The following is a 20096-nucleotide window of genomic DNA, read 5'->3' as shown; positions in this document are numbered from 1 at the left end:
CCAGGCCACTATGCTCTGGTTTTCCTCCTATCTCACTGGCTTCTTCTTTCAGATTTCCTTCTGTGGATCGTACTCTTGCCAATTTCTTATGGTTGGAAGTGACCTAGAGACAATCCTTGGACAATTTCTTGATTATGAGCTGTCCTATTATTATTTTTATTTTGCTGTCCTGTTATTTTAAATATCATCTCTAGGGGTGTCTGGGTGGCTCAGTCGGTTAAGCGTCCGCCTTTGGCTCAAGTCATGATCTCACGGTCCGTGGGTTCAAGCCCCGTGTCAGGCTCTATGCTGACAGCTCAGAGCCTGGAGCCTGCTTCAGATTCTGTGTCTCCCTCTCTCTCTGATCCTCCCCCATTCATGCTCTGTCTCTCTCTGTCTCAAAAATAAATAAACATTAAAAAAAATTTAAATATCATCTTTAAATAAAATCTACGTGCCCATAATTCCTAAACTTTTATCCTCTGCCTACACATCTACCCTGAACGCCAGACTCCTGGCTTTGATGTCTCCACTTGGGAAGCATTTCAAACTGAACATGTCTGGAAAAAATTTATGTCTCTTTTCCCTATATATGTTGTCCCTCAGGTTTTCTGTTTTGGTAAGGTTCTGTCTTCTTGCACTCTGGTTCCTATACGTTATATTGATAAAGCAGCCCAGAGTGCTTTTTAAAAAGTGTAACGCATATTACAGCACACCCTCTTACCACCCTTTGGTGTCTTCCCCGGCATATGTCTCAAATAAAACCAGAGGTATTTACTGTGCCACCTAACCAAGACTGAGTGTCTGTTCTTCATGACGCTCCTCACGGACTGCCATGGTGCTGGCACATTTACTTTAGGGTCTAGAAACAATTTTACTGGCGTACAACGTTCTAGACCATCTGAACTCTGAGCACATTTGTTCTTGTTTAAATAAAGTATATTAATCGTATTATGTCTTGTTGAAAAAATAAATATTAATGTGCTGTTTTGTATTTTTTCCATTAATAGTTCTTTTGTTCTTTGTTTCATTATCTTTTAATACTCACAAAAGATATCCAGTAATAAGTACCAAAGCTTAAGAAAAATTTATGGTAGAAAAGCATAAATTGATCAGAATGACTTAGGTATAGTCTACCCATGTTCATTTTTTGTGTAGAAGATTTAGCTGGGAAAACTCTGGCTTTCTAGGATGACATTTATAAAAAATTCACTGAATCAGTATAATTCTTTGAAAATATGAACCACATCATCAATACTTTGGCTAGATTTTGAGCATTGGTTTCCCAGCTCCTATAATCAGCAAGGAGGTGTGTGTGTGTGTGTGTGTGTGTGTGTGTGTGTGTGTGTGAGAGAGAGAGAGAGAGAGAGAGAGAGAGAGAGTATGTGTCGGCGGGGCAGCTATTTCTATAGATTGTTCGTTTTACCAGAGACCATGCTTGGTCTTGGAATTGGAAGAGCTAGGACCAAAACCCTGACAATCTGATTCCGAATTCCTTGCTCTTCCCCACTCCTTCACCCGCCTCTCCGATACCGTTTAGTGAGCAGAGTATGTGGTCACAGGCTGTTTTGGTAGGGGCCCTTTGTGGACATTATGCCATTTATTTCTCACAGTCACCCTGTGAGGTGGCTGTTCCCATCTTACAGACGAAGGAAGTGGCCCAGAGGCTTTCAGTAGTTTGTCTGAGATCAGCGAGAGTCGGGATTTGAACCCAGGTCTTCCTCACTCTTGAACTTGTGTTCTTCCCACTAGACTGTGCTGCCTTTCTATCTGCTATCATTTTAAATCTATTTTTAATCTCTTACTGGCTGTTTTCATTTATTTTTGCCTTTTTTTTTCTTTTTAGGTTATTCTATATTTGTTGTGAAGGGTGATCTGCCAGATTGTGAAGCTGACCAACTTCTACAGATGATCAGGGTCCAACAGATGCACAGACCAAAACTCATTGGAGAAGAGTTAGCACAGCTGAAAGAACAGAGGTGAGATGAACCCTGCAGTAGGGAGTATATGATAGTAGTTCATATTTCATTATAAGAATTACATTTTCTTCCTTCCTTCCTTCCTTCCTTCCTTCCTTCCTTCCTTCCTTCCTTCCTTCCTTTTCTTCAAGACTTTATTTTTTTAAGCAATCTCTATACCCAGCATGGGGCTCGAACTCACAATCCCAAGATCAAGATCATGCTCTACTGACTGAGCCAGCCAAGTGCCCCAAGAATAACGTTTTCCTGCTTACATTGAATGTGTGGTCCTTTTATTGTTGGTGATTTTTTTTAGACCTTTTATATTTTTAGTGACGTTTATTGGTCCAAACTTGAATTGACTATTTGAATTTACTTAGATGCACAGCACAGCACAGTCTTTAGGTTGTTAGATTATCTGCCAGAAAATGTGTAATTTTTGACTTCTATAAAATCTTTGGGGACCCCTTTGGCTCAGTTGGTGCAGCATGCGATTCTTGATTTTGGGGTTGTAAGTTCAAGCCCCACGTTGGATATAGAGGTTACTTAAAAATAAAATCTTTTTTAAAAAATTATTTTAAAAATGTTTTGGTTTATAAATATTTCTGTTTTATCTAAAATAGAAGACTGGTCTGCAGTTACCATCAGTGTTATTGTTCTTTAGAGTTCAGAAAACAGATCTGGAACGAGTCTTAGAAGCAAATGATGGGTCAGGCATGTTAGACGAAGATGAGGAAGATTTGCAGAGGGCTCTGGCACTGAGTCGCCAGGAAATCGACATGGAAGATGAAGAAGCAGATCTCCGCAGGGCTATTCAGCTCAGTATGCAAGGTACAGACATTCGGCCGCACCTTCATTTGTTGTTGAAGGATTGAGTCAGATCATCTTTAGTTCCCCCGGAAGTCAATGTACTGTTGGTAGAAGTTCTTTGACAATTACTCTAGAAGCAGTGACTATGGACATACGACAATCAGCTGTTTGTTTAGTTTTCTTGTAATGTAAATACCTTTTAACAACCTAAGTTATATTAGGATTGGATATGTTTTTAGTCTGGTTTTTCCGTTTGGTCAAAAAACTATAGTAACAGAACAATAATAACCTGGGGTTAATCTTTGTGGGCAAAAGTGGGGGGGGGGATGGGAGGGGGGCTGGGGGGGCTGGGGGGGGGCTCTTACCCAGACTTGCTATTTTGTAAATGTATGCTGTTGGATACAAAAGGCCTGGGCAGAAAATATTTCACAAGTGTAACACTTAGTGGCCATGTACCTTACAGCATAAGCCCACTTCATGGACCCACCGTGATAGTGACATAAACTCACTAGCAGAGGAGAGTGAAGATGTCTCCCCTCGGGAATCCAGGCAGCGGGAGTTGTCTGGCAGGTAGCTCAAAGAGCTTACTGAAAAGTATGTGTGGGTTTTTGGCAGTTTTGTTTTCATCTAATTAATGTGGAAATTTGCCTTCTATTTTCTTTCTTTTTTTTTTTTAACCTTTATTTATTTTTGAGAGAGTGAGAGAGAGACAGAGTGAGCGCAGGGGAGGACCAGAGAGAGGGAGACGCAGAATCTGAAATAGGTTCCGGGCTCTGAGCTGTCAGCACAGAGCCCAGTGCGGGGCTTGAACCCACCAACTGTGAGATCATGACCTGAGCCGAAGTCGGACACTTAACCGACTGAGCCACCCAGGCGCCCCAAGCCTTCTATTTTCTTAATGAGATGATTCAATGGGATTTCTTAAATACCTAAATAAAATTGAGGTTCCATTACTATGAAGGTTATCCTTTTTATCTTGTGTGTTGTCCTGAACTTCTCACACCTCCTGGCACAGCTCGGAGTGCTTCATCTGTGCGGTCCCATTTTTGATTAGTAGAGTCCTGCTGGATTAGCCCAGTAATGGACAGACAACAGCTCTTTATAATTTTAGATATTTTTGTGTCATTTGCTTTTCTTCCCACCTTATTTCACAATCTTGGCAGGATCTCTGGGACACACACTTGAGCTGTTACAGCATGCAAATATCGTAGGAGATCGGAATATAGAGAATGGGTTTACAGTCACCCACTTCTCGTTGCTTCTCGTGGAAAGTGCTGGGGCATTTCTAGTAAGTTAAAGAGGGCAACACAAGTGTGGTGTTGATGGCTGTCCCTAATGGGTTGGCTGTTGGACTCACATCCTTACGTCCACTGTGTCACAGATGGGTGTGGACACAGGTTATATTTGAACTGCCTTATTCAGATTTGTCCATGAGACTTTCTTCTAGTTACAACATAGCACAATATTTTTAAGAAAAAAACTTTTGTGAAAGCTTGCTCAAAAAGCATAAACATAGCATCGCTTGAATTGGTAAATAAAATGATTGCTTTTTTTGTTCTGTTTTCTTTTCAGGTAGTTCCAGAAATGTGTCCCAAGATATTCCACAGACATCAGGTACACATCTTACTTCAGAAGAGCTACGGAAGAGAAGAGAAGCCTACTTTGAAAAGTAAAGTAGTTGGTACAATATTAAAATTGCATATTTAACGTGTACTTTGTCTGTTTTGTCTGCAATCTCTACATATAGAGCTTTGGCTTGAACTATTTTACTTAAGATTCTCTCCTTTTAAAAGATTGGTTACTACCTGAACCCTGTGAACATCTGAGTTTTGTTTTTAATTTAGAGCAAATAAACTGAAATGATACGTAGTTTTAGGGAAAGTCTTTGCCTCAATACTAATTATAGGGTTTATATGAAATAGGGTGAAGGAAACCCAGTCAAATGTAAGTCATCATACGAAAATGGAATTGGACCAAAGCAAGAACAATGCCTTTGGATGTGCTTCTTGGTGACCTGAGCAACCTCGCAAAGTTCTGCTGTCAGTTAACAGGGAAAACAGCACTGTGGTCGGGGAGCACACGCCCAGATACAGACGGTGGTTAATTGTTCTTCTTACTGCCACTTCAGGGGTTACTGCGGGCCTGTCCGCATCAGGGACATGGGGCAAACCATAAATCCTAAAACCTAAATCTGTCAGTGCTCTCAAACTAGAAAATAAAAATTATCATCCTTTCCAGTAACTACCATTCACAACTCGTCTTCCCTTTTTCTTTTTTTAATGGGGAAAAAAAAAAGAGGTTACAAGGTAGTATTTAAAGAGACTGTGCAGATCCTCGGATCCCAGGTCAGATACCAAAAGTCCAGCAGCTGAATCTGGCCTGTTCACTGTATTTCATCAATTCTGAGATGTATGTATTTTCCCAGTTCAACATCTCTATAATTGAGAAGCATCTCACAATCATAATTGGCAGTATTAGTGGGAGCTGAAATGGTGGAGCATTATGATGGTGTAATGAAGATAATATTTACCTTGTTTTCTGTTTTGTTTTGTTTGTTTAAGTTACAACTCAGAAGTATATGAAGGAAAGTTCTGATCAACTGACATCCTCTTAATGTGAGATATTTCTAGTCTTTATTCAGCAATATGTTAATGGATTTAATTATATATAAAATTTCAAAATTGTGCTTATTAGTGCTTTTCACTTCCTTTCAAATTTTATTTTATTTTTTTTTTAATTTTTTTTTCAACATTTTTATTTATTTTTGGGACAGAGAGAGACAGAGCATGAATGGGGGAGGGGCAGAGAGAGAGGGAGACACAGAATCGGAAACAGGCTCCAGGCTCCGAGCCATCAGCCCTGAGACTGACGTGGGGCTCGAACTCACGGACCATGAGATCGTGACCTGGCTGAAGTCGGACGCCCAACCGACTGCGCCACCCAGGCGCCCCTCCTTTCAAATTTTAAAGTGAACTTTTAAATTCTTTAATTATGATAAACTTCAAATATCTATAAACGTAGAGAAACCAGCATAATGAACCCGTTTACCCATTGCTCGTGTTTAACAAATGCCAGCACGTGGCCAGGCTTGGTTTTCTGTGACCCCATCTCTCATGCATTCCACTCTCCCACCCCCAAGCTGGGATTATTTGGGAACAGATCTAAATTATTGTATCATTTCATCCATTTTTTTTTAAATATTGCCAAATGCTGTCGTCACACTGTTAATAATTGTCATATGATAATTATTAATCATTCTGTAATGTCATCAAATGTCTAGTTAGTGTTAAAAAATAACCTAAGGGGTGCCTGGCTGGCTCAGTCAGTGGAGTATGCGACTCCCATGTTCGAGTCCCATGTTGGGTGTACAGATTACTTAAAAATAAAATCTTAAAAAAAAAAAAGTGAAACTAATTAGATAAAAACTTACATTTGAGAAAATTTATTTTAAGATATATCAAAATCAAACAATCCTAACTTTTGGTGTGCCTGGGTGGCTCAGTCGGTTGAGCATCTGGCTCTTGGTTTCAGCTCAGGTCATGATCTCATGGTTTGTGAGTTCAGGCCGCACATTGGGCTCTGTGCTGACAGCTCAGAGCCTGGAGCCTGTTTCAGCTTCTGTGTCTTCCTCTCTCTCTGCCCCTCCCTCCCCTGCTCATGTTCTGTCTCTGTCTCTCTCTCAACAATAAATAAATGTTAAAAAAAAGTTATATAATTAATAGTGCAGTGAACAATCCTGTACTGATGCCATGCCTCAAATTTCTCACCATTTCTTCCAGTTATTCTGAGGTTTTTGGGTTAAAGGACAGAAATATTTTTTAAGGTCTTGGTATGGATTTCTAAACTGCTTTCCAGAATGGTTCTCAAATGGTACTTCTATCATGCGTATTTCACATTCTATTTTTTGCCAGAACAAATTGGTCCAAACAGACGTACCTTATAGACAAACTGCAAGATTCACAAGTAGATCTAAGAAAAGGAAGACATCTTTAAAGTAGAAAAACAAATCCCTTCTTTACTTAAAAAATTATTTTAGGTTGGAGAAGCCTGGGTCACTCAGTCGGTTGAGCATCCAATTCTTAATTTAGGCTCAGGTCGTGATTCCAGGGTCATGGGATCGAGCCGTGCGTGTGGGGCTCTGTGCTGAGCATGGAGCTTACTTAAGATTTTCTCTCTGTCTGCCCCTCTCCCCCATCATGTGCGCATGCTCTCTCTCTGTGTCTCAAAATTAAAAAAAAAAAATTTATTTCTTTAAATGTTTGAGCATCAGTGGGGCTCCTTCCTGGTTGGAGGACAGTGGATTGGGAAGGAACGTGGGCAGTGATGGTTTCCAGCTCCAGCGGCATCCTCTGAGCCTGGCCTGACCTTCGAAATATCGGTGGGAATTTGAGAACTAGAGAATATCTTATAGAGTCACAAGTTGCTGAGAAGAGTTCAGAACGAACTTCTTGGTGTTTCTGTCCACCATTGCGTAGCATCCAGAGTCTTGTTAGACTCAGTAGTAAAGGAGCTGAGGAACAGCTGTAGTTTCAAATATTAGGCCTTTCACCAGAATTCCCGATTATTAGGCCTACAGGTTCTCTCTAGCTTCTGTCTCTGGGAACTTGTCTCTAAGGTTATCGCGCTCTTCCCTCTGACCCTCTCCAAACTGACCCTGGTGCTAACTGTTATTCAAACAAATTTTGAATTCAAATTCAGGGTTTTGGTTTTTTTTTTATTATTCAAATAGTTTATTTTGTTACACATTCTAATAGTTTTTTTTTCTTATAGACTGTTTGAAGCTTCATGCCTAATGTAGTAACCGCCATATTCGTGCTTGATCAAACAAAAATACTGTTTAAAAATCTACCTGTTACAAAGTCATAGTTTATGAATGAGTGTCAGGCAATGTTTTCACAGCCGTATTTTTTTTTCCAGTAGTAATCTCTCAATCCATTTTACCTATTATAAAAGCCCAAGTGAATCTCTTACTACACCAGCAGTGTCAGTATAAAACCTACCGCATTCACAAGTTGAATTAGTGCGTGTACAACTGTTGTGTAAACCGTAAAGTATTCCACAAATGTGTTAGCATCATCGTCTTCTCTAAGTGTAGCTCTGAAATGATGCAGATTCTCTCCTTCTGTTACTAAAAAAGTGTTACCCAACAAAGAGGCAGTTACTGGGCATTGTTTCCATGGTCGCGGATTGCTATGATTTTTTTAATTGTCTAACACCTGAGCCACTGCTTCGGTGGCACGGCATAATGCGATTCACTTTAAGAAACAAGATGCTAGAGGTATTTTGAGCAGAAAAGGTTTTAATACAGAGACTCAGGGCTTACGCAGTCTTAGGAAGAGCAAGCGGGCGGTGCGGGCCGTAGCCAGGCTTCCAGAATTCCACAGACCAGCCTGTTGGAAGAGTGCAACCAACCGCCCCGGTTGGGAGGATGGGAAATCAGGACACGGAGTTCAAGAACACGTTGCCATAGCTGTGATCCTAGGGTCTGGAAGCTTGCCACCACGGTTGCCTAGACATGGAAACAGGAAGTCAGCCCCCACTGCGGCTGCCGGGAAGCCGCATCCTGGGACCGGCTCCATGACTTGACTTGCCCGCAGAGAACCACCAAAGCAGCAGGAAGATGGTCGTGCCTCATTTCTGCGAGCGCTCGGTTGATTACCAGCATCCTAGCTGTACAGTGACCTCCGGTGGTGTTTTTAGCTTTCTAGCCTCTGATTCTGAGGGCACATTCGAAGACACAGAGGGAGTGGGTACTGATTTGCTGTTTGAACATGTTGCATCTTATTGTGTCAGCAAATATGAGAGGGGTCAGGACTGTTTCAAGGCTGGCAATTCCTTTACTTCTCACTTTTCATAAATTTAAAGTAGATGAAGACTGTCCCTCTAAAGCTGCTGTCTCACCCACCACTCTCTTGTGTTCTGACATGTTGGCTTGGCCGGAGGGGGAAAAGGGCGGGCGGAGAGATCTGATGTGCCAGGATTGATTCCTCCTGCCTTGCAGAGGCGGACCCCGTTACCGGGACGGACTGCTTTCTCGTGCACACCCTGTTGTCGGGATGGGCTGCTGGGAACCTGCCCTCTTGTGCACTGTTAGCCACGCACGCCTGAGAGTAAACTGAGGCAGACGGCAATATGCTTGGGTTTTCTTTGTTGCTCATATTTAAAACAGAAGACTGAGACTCTGGAAGACATCGTGTGCTATTCTATTTGTAGAGTTGCTGGCAAATTTAAAATTCTGGTTCCTTTAAAAATCCTTCTATGCATTTTTTGAAAGCTGTGGCTTCTCACTGCAGAGTGTCAGCTGTTTATGTTTTTTTTTTAATTTTAAACATATTATGTATGTATTATGTGAAATAATTTTGAATTTACTTAAAAGCAGAACTAGTTCCCAGAACTCCTTATACTCACCCAAATTCCCTAACTGTGGACATTTCTGAGGAATTTGAGAATAACTTGCAGACATGACTTGCCATTACATTTCAGTACTTTAGTGTATATTCTTTAAGTACAAGGGCACTGCCCTACATATTTACATCATAACTATCGTGTTTAAATGTTTTCAAACGTGGATTTTTCTGACGTCGTTCTCCCTTCTGCAAAAAATCCAGGGAAAATTTATTTTAATATAATAGATGGTACTGCAACTTGATAACGCATCTTAAAAAGTTATTTTAACTTCTTTCCCTTTATCAAGTATTTGGTGGATGCGTACTGTGTGACGGGCAGTGTTTTAGGCACTTGGGAAGTGAGATAAGGTTTGTGCTCTTGTTAGCTTGAAGAGGGAGACAAACAAGAGTATCAGATGGTGCTAAGATGACGCCAAAATTGAAAGGAAGTGAGGAGATAGTGAGAATGGCTGCTGGCGGCTGTATGTGGGCTGGTCAGCAACGGTGTCTCTGAGGACATGCTGAAGCTCGGAGCTGGACAGCAAGAAGAAGGCAGCCGTGGGAAGGTCATGTTAACTGGCATGGTAATTTGAGATGCTTAATGTTCTCAAAGGTGCTTATTTCCAGCGACTTCCAACAATACTAAGGATCTGTAAGTCAAAACACCTACCTGCCAGCGAATGCTTTTGCTTATGTGTTATTTCGCGGTGAAAATCTTTACCTATTAATTTGATAATTCAGATTTTATATCTGGGTCTCCTAGGATCAGCACTGTGCTACTTTTAAGTAATGTATATCAGAACGATTGCTCTGGCCTTCTTTTGTGGAGGTCATGACAGGGACTCTTGTTTCGTGGAACCATTTAGTTTCCATGCACAGTTTTTCTCGTGCCATATTTATTCTTCGGGTTTGGGTTTTAACATACACTCACCTTCACATGTTTCAGGCAGCAGCAGCAGCAGCATCCACCAGCACAGCTTTCCCACCCACGCGAGAGGCCAACCACAAGTTCAGGTGCACTGGGCAGCGATCCAGGTATGCCTCCCTGACTGTGCTGTGTTTGACACGGGCTCCATGTGGTTTTTGGCTTGACAGGCTTTTTTCTCCCCTCTTGAATTACACTGAAATTCATGTATGAATTTGGAATCTACTAAATTTCCTCAGATTAAGAAGCAGGCAGACGAGAGCATTCAGTGGATATGTTGCTTTAAAATTCGAAACAATACTTGCGACTTCACAGTAATTAATACACCCTCCAAAAGTTCCTCGGAGCTAAAGAATATTGGTAGGGGGAAGATACGCTTTACCACCTGGAAAACTGAAAACGCCCAAATGTAGTCTAAATAATAGGAAATCGAGAGTTAGTGATCAGGCCTTGGTTTAATAGGTCTTAAACTTTGGTCAGTTCCTGGTAGTACCAGTTGAGTAAAAAAGCAACTATGTGACAAAGGCCTTGTAAGCAGAACATGTGAAGAATTCTCAAAACTGAAATAAGAAAACTCAAGGGGCAAAGGATTTGAACAGATACTTCACCATGGGTGACAAATAAGCATGTGAAAATACGATCAATATTAATAATCGTTAGGGAGATGCAAATTAAAAAAATTTTAATGTTTATTTACTTTTGAGAGAGAGCGAGCGAGCGAGCGGGCATGAGCAGGGGAGGGGCAGAGACAGAGGGAGACACAAAATCTGAAGCAGGCTCCAGGGTCTGAGCTGTCAGCAACACAGCCCAAAGTAGGGCTTGAACTCACAAACCATGAGATCATGACCTGAGCTGAAGTCGGACATCTGACCGACTGAGCCCCCCAGGTTTCCCTGGGGAAATGCAAATCCTTATTATAAGAATGGCTTCATAAAACCATAAAAGTGACAATACCAGGTGTTAACTAGGATCAGGGTTGCCATGACACTCCTATACTGTTAGTAGGAATGTAAAAGTTTGAAAAATAGTTTAGTATTTTCTTATAAACTTAAATGTGCACTTAACCATGTGATTCAAAGGTCCCGCTCGAGGTATGTAAGCAAAAAAAAAAGTAAACTTAGGTTCACAGGAAAACTTGTATGTGAATGCTTAGAGCAGCTTCCTACTTGTCAAAAACTGGGAGCTACCCAAAAGTTGTCCTTCGGCTGGTGAATGGATGCATGTCTGTGGTACTTGGAAACCACGGACTACTATTTAACAATAAAAAGGGACGAACTGGTGCTTTTCCCGATTCCTCCTGCTATTTACAGCTAACAACCACGGACACTTACATCAAAAGAACATAAGAAAATTCTGAAAGCTAGAGGAGAGACAGACTGCTTAGGGGGCTCAGGACCAGAGGGATCACATAGTGGCATGTGGCCTGGGTTCTCTCTGCTTCACACACCCTGGATTTGGTGAAGAAGCTATGGCACAGACCCAGTAAGCCTGCTCTGTGTAGTCAAAAGGGACTGTGGAGCAAGTAGAATCTTTTATATAATCTTTTATATAATAAATACTCTAGTCCAGCCAAAGAGGATCATAAACTGGCCTTATCGTCACCCCACCACATCAGCACGGGCCAGGTGGGAGCATAGACTGGCATCCCCAGCTGGCAGGCACGAGCTGAATGTCCCACTTGCCTGGCCAGGATGGTGTGGCCAAGTGAGGAACTGGGATTTTCATTTCCTCCAGGAGAGAATGAGGGGCCCCTTCCCATGGGGTCTGTGGTCACAGGGAGCCTAGACTTCCACCCAGCCATATGAGGCGTCCCTCTGGTTTCCCGCAGGGTAGTTTCAGGGGGACCTAGTGGAGAATCCGGAGGCAGTGATTTGAGGCAGTAACGAGGCCACACCCACAGTGTCGCTGAGAAGCAGTCCGGAGGCATTCCTACCCTTCCAGTCAGGGAGATCTTAATGGAGGACAGTGGGGAGCCAGAAGTCCCACGTGTGCACAGCAGTCGTGATCGCACACACGCTCCCCCTCTCTGGCCATAGCAAGGCAGCAGCACCCTCTCCCCCACTGGTACTGTGTCAGAAGAGGCCTGCTGGAAGAGAAGACCCAGTCTTGTAACATGCAACATAGCAGATGTCTAGGATTTGATCGGAAGTATTTATCATACCAAGAGCCAGGAAAGATTCAGTTTGAGAAAAGACCATTCATCGACACCACCACCCAGATGACACTGACGTTAGAATTCATTAATCTCACAAGAAGTTTTATTTTATTTTTTAATTTTACTTATTCTGAGAAAGGAGAGAGCATGAGTGAGAGAGGGGCAGACAGACTGGGAGGGAGAGAATCCCAAGCAGGCTATGTACTGTCAGTGCACAGCCTGACATGGGGCTAGATCTCACAAACCAGGAGATCATGACCTGAGCTGAAACCAAGAGCTGGACACCTAACCGACTGAGCCACCCAGGTGCCCCTCACAAGGATTTTTAAAGCGGCTATCATAAAAATATTATACTGAGCAATTGTGAACATGCTTAAATGAAAAAATAGCTTCAAGAAGGAAGATATAAAGATGAACTAAATGGAAAGTTTAGAACTGAAAAATAACAGTACCTAAAATTTAAAAATGTAATGGGTGGGGCGCCTGGGTGGCCCAGTCCGTTAAGCGTCCGACTTCGGCTCAGGTCGTGATCTCGCGGTCCATGAGTTCGAGCCCCGCATCCGGCTCTGGGCTGATGGCTCAGAGCCTGGAGCCTGCTTCCGATTCTGTGTCTCCCTCTCTCTCTGCCCCTTCCCCATTCATGCTCTGTCTCTCCCTGTCTCAAAAATAAATAAACGTTAAAAAAAAAATTTAGGAAAAAAAAAAGGCTTTATTATAAAAAAATAAATAAATAAAAATAAAAATGTAATGGGTGGGTCCAAAGGTAAATGGAAGGACAGAGAATCCATGAACTTGAAGACGGAACAATAGAAAGTACCCATTCTGAGCAACAGAGAGAATTAGACTGGACAAAACAAACAAAGCCTTGGACACCCGTGGGACCATAGTGGAAAGATCTAAGGTGTGCATCATGGGAATCTCGGGAGATAAGGAGGGTGGGCTGAAAAATGAAAAAGTATTTGAAGAAATGATGGCTAAAAACCCCAGCTTGGGCAAAAGATCTAAAACTCCAGATTTAACTGAGAAAACCTCTAACAGTTAAGCCCAAAGAAATTTATGCCAAGACATGATAATCTAGCTTTTGCAAACTGAAACAAAAGGAGAAAATCTTGAAACCAGCTAGAGACATCTTGCCTGCAGCAGTTTGCATGACAGCAGATTTCTCATCTGAAATCATGGAGATCAGTAGGAAGTGGCATAACATTTTTCAAGTGCTGAAAAGACACTCTCAACCAAGAATTCCCAGTGAAAATTTCCTTCAGGAATGAAGAGAAAAATTAAGAGAATTTCTCACCAGCAGACCCACCCTACAATAATGGCTAAAGGAAGCTTTCTAAACAGAAATGATAAGAGAATTCATCTGGGAACCTCAGAAAGGAAAAGAACAGTAGAAAGAGTAAAAATATGGGTAAACAATAGATGTTCCTCTCCTTTTGAGTTTTCTAAATTATGTTTAATGATTGAAGCAAGAATTAGAACATTGATTTGGTGTTTGGTGTATATGTAGAAAATACTGGGAGAGTAAAGGATGTAAAAGGAGGTGAAGTTTCTACATTTCAACTATTCCAGCCAGTCTGGAAAATAATTTGTCAATTTCTTTAAAAACTGAACAAGTACTAACCATACAACCTGGCAGTTAGACTCCTGGGCGTTTATCCCAGAGATATGACAACCGTCCATGTAAAAACCTGTACACAAATGTTCATAGAAGCAGCTTTATTTCTTACAATCAAAAACCGGAAACAATCACACTGTGCTACAGGAAGATGAATGGTCAAACAAACAGTAGTACACCGTGGAATACCACTCAGGACTAAAAACAAACCTGCCGTTGATACATGCACCAACTTGGATGAGTCTCAAGGGCATTATGCTGAGTGCAGAAGAAAATCTCAAAAGATCTCATTACAGTGTGATTCAATTTGTGTAACATTCTAAAAACGACAAATGTGTAGAGGTGGAGAACAAATTAGTTGGCTGCCTGCAGTTAGGGAAGGTCGGGGCAGAGAAGTGGAGAGCAGGAAAGAGATCTTTGTGACACTTGAACAGTTCTCCATCCTGATAGTGGTGCTGGTGGTGACACAAAATCTTACACGTATGATGAAATAGCACGGCACGACACACAACTTTGTACCGATGGCATATCCAAGTTTGGGTTTGAGCTGTAGTTACATAGGATTTAATTATTGAGTTTAATTGTTGAGTTAAAAATTGAGCTGAAGTGTACACGGGACCGCTCTGAACTATCTTTGCAACTTCCTGTAAATAAACAATCATTTCAAAACAAAGTTTAAGGAACAGATTACGTATATATACAGCTAAGTTCAATTTTCTTTCACAGCATAATGCCCTTGTTTTGAAATATAGAATAAATGTATTTTGGGGATTGACCACACAGGGGCAGCATAAGCAAATTTTGGAGGGCAATGGAACAGTTCTGCGCCTGGGTGGTGATGGCGGTTATACAGCTTTGTGTACTTGTCAGAACTCGTAAAACAGTAAATGAATGCATCTGACTTTATGCAACTATTACAAATCAAAATAGGCAGTTGTAGTGGTCAGACCGAAATACATTTTCTAGGAGCTTACCTTTTTTTTTTTTTTTTTAACGTTTATTTATTTTTGAGACAGAGACAGAGCATGAACAGGGGAGGGTCAGAGAGAGAGGGAGACACAGAATCTGAAACAGGCTCCAGGCTCTGAGCTGTCAGCACAGAGCCTGACGCGGGGCTCGAACTCACGGGCCGCGAGATCATGACCTGAGCCGAAGTCGGACACTTAACCGACTGAGCCACCCAGGCGCCCCTAGGAGCTTACCTTTTGATGACTTTGAGAATTTTCCCGAAATGTCTAAGAGATAACACTTGTTTTCTTTCCCAGCAGGAGATGCTATGAGCGAAGAAGACATGCTTCAGGCAGCTGTGACCATGTCTTTAGAAGTTGTTAGAAATAACTTCAAAACGGAAGGGAAAAAATAATAGCTTTTACAAATCATTTAGACCTTCGTACTTTCCAGCATTATCCTGGGTGATTACAGCATAGACGGTCCATTTTAGTAATGTGTCCAAGGAACAACGTTCAACAGAGGAAATAAGGCTTTAGGCGGTTTGCAACAAAAAGATGAGAAAATGGAAAAATGTGTCAGTTGTAGGACTAAATAACGATCCTCCAAACACTAGCCAAAGAGGCATTTAGCAATTAAAGACATTGAAAATGGTTTTCTAGAGGTTCCTTTTCTTTTTGAGTGTGCAATATCCAACATGTCTAAAGTTAGGGCGTTTTTCTTGGATCTTTTTGCAGACCAGCTAATTAGCTCTTGCCACAGAACTTTTTCCGTTCGTTTTCTTTTCATCCTTTCTGGTCTGGTCGGTTGGCTCGCTTTTCATCATCTCTTAGTTGCTTTTATTTCTCATTAACCAAGTTAACCTTTTAGGAGTGTCTTTTCTATGTTGATAGGAGTAACGGTTCCAGAAGGATTAGCTGCTTTCCCTCCAATCACGTGGCGTGCCCTTGGATGTTTTCTCCTGTTACTTTCTCTGATCACGATTTCTTTGGGACGTGGTTGTCCTTACTTTTCTACAACTCTTTTGAAAGCTGGTCATCTTTCTTGAGGTTTTGCTTCCTAAGCCCTCTAAGATGGGATCATTGTTTCGTGATTCTGATGCATTCCTCAACTCTGAAATCAACTCTGCACGAATATTTGAGAAGAAATGAGAATTTTTTAAATATGTGAGCACATCCTTTTCCAGATGCTTTATGAATGTCTTCTCAATTATGTCAGACCTTTGCAGCTTTGCTGTAACCCTTTCTCTGGCACCTTGATATTTCCTTGTGTTCTCCAATTGAGAAAAATAGGAGAAGCACGGTATGCAAGCAAGTTTCATTCTGTGTATGATTTAACAAATAATACCCACCATGAATGTATGAGAGACAAAGTCTGGCTTTTGATTTACTTGCAGTTTCATTTTCTTCTCTTTTGTGCCCGGAGCTCTCCGTTCTGTTTACAGTGGAGTCACGGAGCGTAGATGTCTGCTTCTGATGTACATCTTGTAGCAGGATAGATAGCTTGCCAGAGATGATGGTCTGGAACATGAAAATAATCTACTAACAAAAATACATTTAAATTTATACTGTGATTTGACACTTGCATCTTGTTTAAGTAGCTAAAGAATTACAGAAGTCACACAGTACTTACTGGGTCTGTAAATACGAAAGTCTTTAGTTTTGATAAACATTTTGATTGGGATGCACAGAGTTTGTTTCTGGGTCAATATAGTGGTATGATTTTGGTGGAAATTAATTGTCTGTCTGAAGTGGACATTTCGGATTCCGTCACTTATTCCCCATCCCTCATTCTCCATCCCCCTTTTGAAGCTCTTTTGAATGTTGAGTTGTTCATAAGCTAAAAGTTAGGAAATTTCAGCCGACGGCTTGGAAAATTAAAGGATGATATGTTGCCATGACTAGTGTATGGCTGTACACATTTTATCAGGGACATTTTTTTGATCTAGGATTTATGGCTGAGTTGAAAAGAGACGGGAAAATGACTTTTTATGATTATGAAGTAGCTTTTTTTTTTTTTTTTTTTGGATAGAGACAGGTTTTCTTTTTAGTCATTATTTTGTGCCAAATAAAGTTTTCTGAAGTTTCCCTTGCAAAATTAGACACTTTTACTTTAAAATCTAAAGTTTTCTTTTGAGAATCGAAACGTTTTCAGAAGAGTTATGAAACTTTAGAACTGTAAGAGACATTGGAGTTTAGTACTGCTCTCTCAAGATCTACAAACCAAAATATTTTAAGAGTGACCATTTCTGCCATTATCCCCAGTATGCTTGTCCTGTTTTCCATGGATATTTGGCTTTTATGTTTTCCCATTGAAAAATTACATTCGACTTTTCATACGCTTAAATGGATGAGCTACCTAATATAAAAATGAGTAAAGAAATATGCAGAAAGTTTTAACCTTAGAGTTTATAAAGTTCTTATATTACACACCTTTATTAAAGCACTTAAGGAGATATAGCATGTTGATCTTCATTTAGGGATTTTTTTTCTTTTTTTTTTTTTTAAGCAGAGCTGAGCACACACTGGATACATTTGTGAATGTGTTTATTTAGTTAGTTTCTTATGAATGTTATACTCGGCAGGCAGATCCAGAATGACTAGGGAACTGCCAATTTGTTTGAATTGGCTTAAACTTAATTTAGATTCCGTTTCTTAATCGATTGGCCAGTATGAAAAAGATGCCAATGCCTGTAACTACAGTATCAGAAAACTTAGTTATACAAAAGTATAGTTCACACATCAGGAACTGCTATTTACCGGAATCATCCTGCAAGAAAGTCAGAAACAATGAAATTCACAAAAACTGTCCTGCTAAGAACTCTATATAAAGCTTTCCATTCTGTTTTGCCAATTGGGAACACCTTAATGTTTAATATTTAAACTATTGGTATCATTTTTCTAATGTATAAGTTGCATTACCAGGATAAAATACCTACAGTGGCTATGCTAGTGTTTAAAGTTTAAACAAGTTTTGGAAACACCACTTTCATATTTTGAGAGGTTATGGATTTAATAAGTAGTTATTTATGTTTTTAAAATCACAGTAGTTAAAAAAAATTCACAGCAGTTAACCTCTGATCTAAAACCATCAGTAAACACTTTTTGCAGTAATTAACATAACAAATATGTCAATAATGTACATTGTTTGAAAAGATTTCTGCAGGTAAACTCTATTTTAACTTTTAAGATCTTGGTCAAATAATTTACAATTCACAGAATATGTAAGGAGGTGCTTTTTTTTTTCTTTAAAACTTGATTTTTCTTAATTAAGACTTTATTCATGCCAAAGTTAATACGGAAAAAAGCTCAAAACTGGTTGAAGATCATTATAGGTAAAACTACCAATAGTCTGTGTTATTTCACTTAAGTTGAATAAAGTAATTTTTATTCCTGTCAGAGCCTCAATTACATTTTTAATGTCTGCATGTTTGATACTCCTTAAATAGTATCATGCGAGTGCCAAGATTTATTAAATGTCTTAAAATTGGCCCATTGGATCCATGCAGATTCAAAAAAGATTGAGTCAGTGCATAAGCAAAGTATAGTGATAGAAATTAAAATGTCTCCAGTTGAAATAAATCTATGTTTTTAAATTCTCGAGAGGACTCAATAATCAATATTATGATGATTTCCTATTAACTTTATTTGCAACTGGGAAGCCCAGCGGCCACTATTCTAAATTGTTGTATCTGAGCCCTAACAAGTATGGAGATATTGTATATGTGATCTTAATTAAGAAAAACCAGATTGGATCAACTAATCATTTCACCAGTGTCGATCATTTTTTCATATTTTCAAAAAGAAAACTTTATTCCTGGTCTCTTCATAAACCAGTGTTTTTTGCTAAAGAAAGGAACTGGCTTCTATTTTAAAGTCTTACGTTAACAAAAATATTTTGTTCATTTTGCTTTCATGAATGAAAACATTGATATGGCTGGTTAATTCTTGAATTTTTATTTATTTTTTTTTTTTGAAGAAAATCTGTGCTATTTTTGTTCCCCCCAAATGTTCTGGTATTTTAAGAATTAATGCTAGTAACATCACTTCTAAATTTACAGTTATTTGGCTCGCATGTTTAATTAATAATAGTGTATCAGTAAATATCTTAAGACCGGATTCATAGACAAGGAATGGGAAGCAATAGTGAAATATATGTGGAAATTTCTGATTCATTTAGGAAGCGCTTCACTTGTTTCTTGCATAGTTCAAAGGTGAATGTTTCCAGGAATTTTTTAAAGTTTTTTTTTAAAAGAGAAAAACGTACATTTGAATGTGAAAAATAGAATTTCTACAACACTGGACTACTAGAAATAACTTTTTAAAAATTACTGTTGTGTATAAATTATTTGAAATTCAAGTACAAAACACCCCCGAAAAAGCATTGTCTTTTGGCCGTGACACAAGTGCACTGAGGCACTGCCGTTTGCTCAGGACCCAACTCTGCGGCCCTCGGGGTGTGTTCCTCCCTCTTGAGCTCTCTTGCGGTTACTAGACACACACAGGCCTTCCTCTCTGGTCCTCGGAAAAGCCGGGCTTCCAAAGCACTGTTGAACACTGACGGTTCTCTTGTTAATGTGGATGTTCAATGAGTTGTATTTTAAATATCAAAGATTATTAAATAAAGATAATGTTTGCTTTTTTATTTCTGCTTCCGTTTGTGCTGATTGTTAATTCCCAGTCTCGCTATGCAAAGTGTGGCCAAGGGACCAGCAGCTTCTGTACGCCTGAGGGCTTTTTGGAAATGCAGAGCTTCAGGCCGCAGCTACTGGGTCAGAACCTGCGGGTCACAAGATCCCCCAGGGAATTCACAGAGATTCAACTTCGAGAGGAGCTGTTTTGTGGGCTGCTTGGCACTGACGCTCAGTTCCAGCTAACTGCTGCCGAAGGGCCCGTTATTACGGGATCCTCTGGTCTTTTCCAAGGGATGCTAAGAATTCCAAATTTTTACTTGAAATCTGATTTTTAAGTGGTTTCTCAATTGTTTTTTAACCTTGAGGGCCAAACAAAGCACATTAAGAACAGTTTTTAAGAGTACTGTTTTTTCTTCATTTTATCCAATTCTAGACACCAGAATCCAGCTGTAGTGATGGGAATCCCCTTAGACCTATGAAGAATTCTAGAATCCTCAAATCATAATGAGGGCGGTATATCCATTTCATCCTTAATTACGGTTGGGTGCAAATGTTGAAATATAAAAGTTTCAAATTGATCACGTACATCTTAGCAAAACTTCATAGCTTAATGCTTAGAAGGACCATTTCATTGAATTTGGATGCCACCAAATGGCTCTGATCTCACCAACACCTACTTGTGGGCTC

General features: G+C 40.2%; 1 protein-coding gene across 18 annotated transcripts in view; it reads left to right on the top strand.

Annotated features, from left to right (window-relative positions):
* Positions 1 to 19420, top strand: part of ATXN3 (ataxin 3) — a 37721-nt gene extending 18301 nt beyond the window's left edge. For 6 of the 18 annotated variants that reach the window (XM_019833529.3, XM_006933060.4, XM_006933066.4 and 3 more), the window contains 6 exons: positions 1826 to 1958; positions 2602 to 2768; positions 4320 to 4416; positions 7902 to 7904; positions 10080 to 10168; positions 15094 to 19420. In XM_019833529.3, the coding sequence (XP_019689088.1) occupies positions 1826 to 1958; positions 2602 to 2768; positions 4320 to 4416; positions 7902 to 7904; positions 10080 to 10168; positions 15094 to 15191 (587 nt within the window). In that variant the 3' untranslated portion in view covers positions 15192 to 19420. Of the gene's footprint in view, positions 1 to 1825; positions 1959 to 2601; positions 2769 to 4319; positions 4421 to 4669; positions 4995 to 5308; positions 5363 to 7901; positions 7905 to 10079; positions 10169 to 15093 lie in introns of those variants that run through there. The other 12 variants (XM_019833532.3, XM_006933061.4, XM_045060413.1 and 9 more) reach the window with 8 other exon arrangements.
* Positions 19421 to 20096: the final 676 nt, after the last annotated feature.

This window comes from Felis catus, chromosome B3 (assembly GCF_018350175.1).
Source record: "Felis catus isolate Fca126 chromosome B3, F.catus_Fca126_mat1.0, whole genome shotgun sequence".
NCBI classification, from domain to species: Eukaryota; Metazoa; Chordata; class Mammalia; order Carnivora; family Felidae; genus Felis; species Felis catus.
Note: the sequence above shows the minus strand (reverse complement) of the source record. Positions and strands in the feature narration are given on the sequence as shown.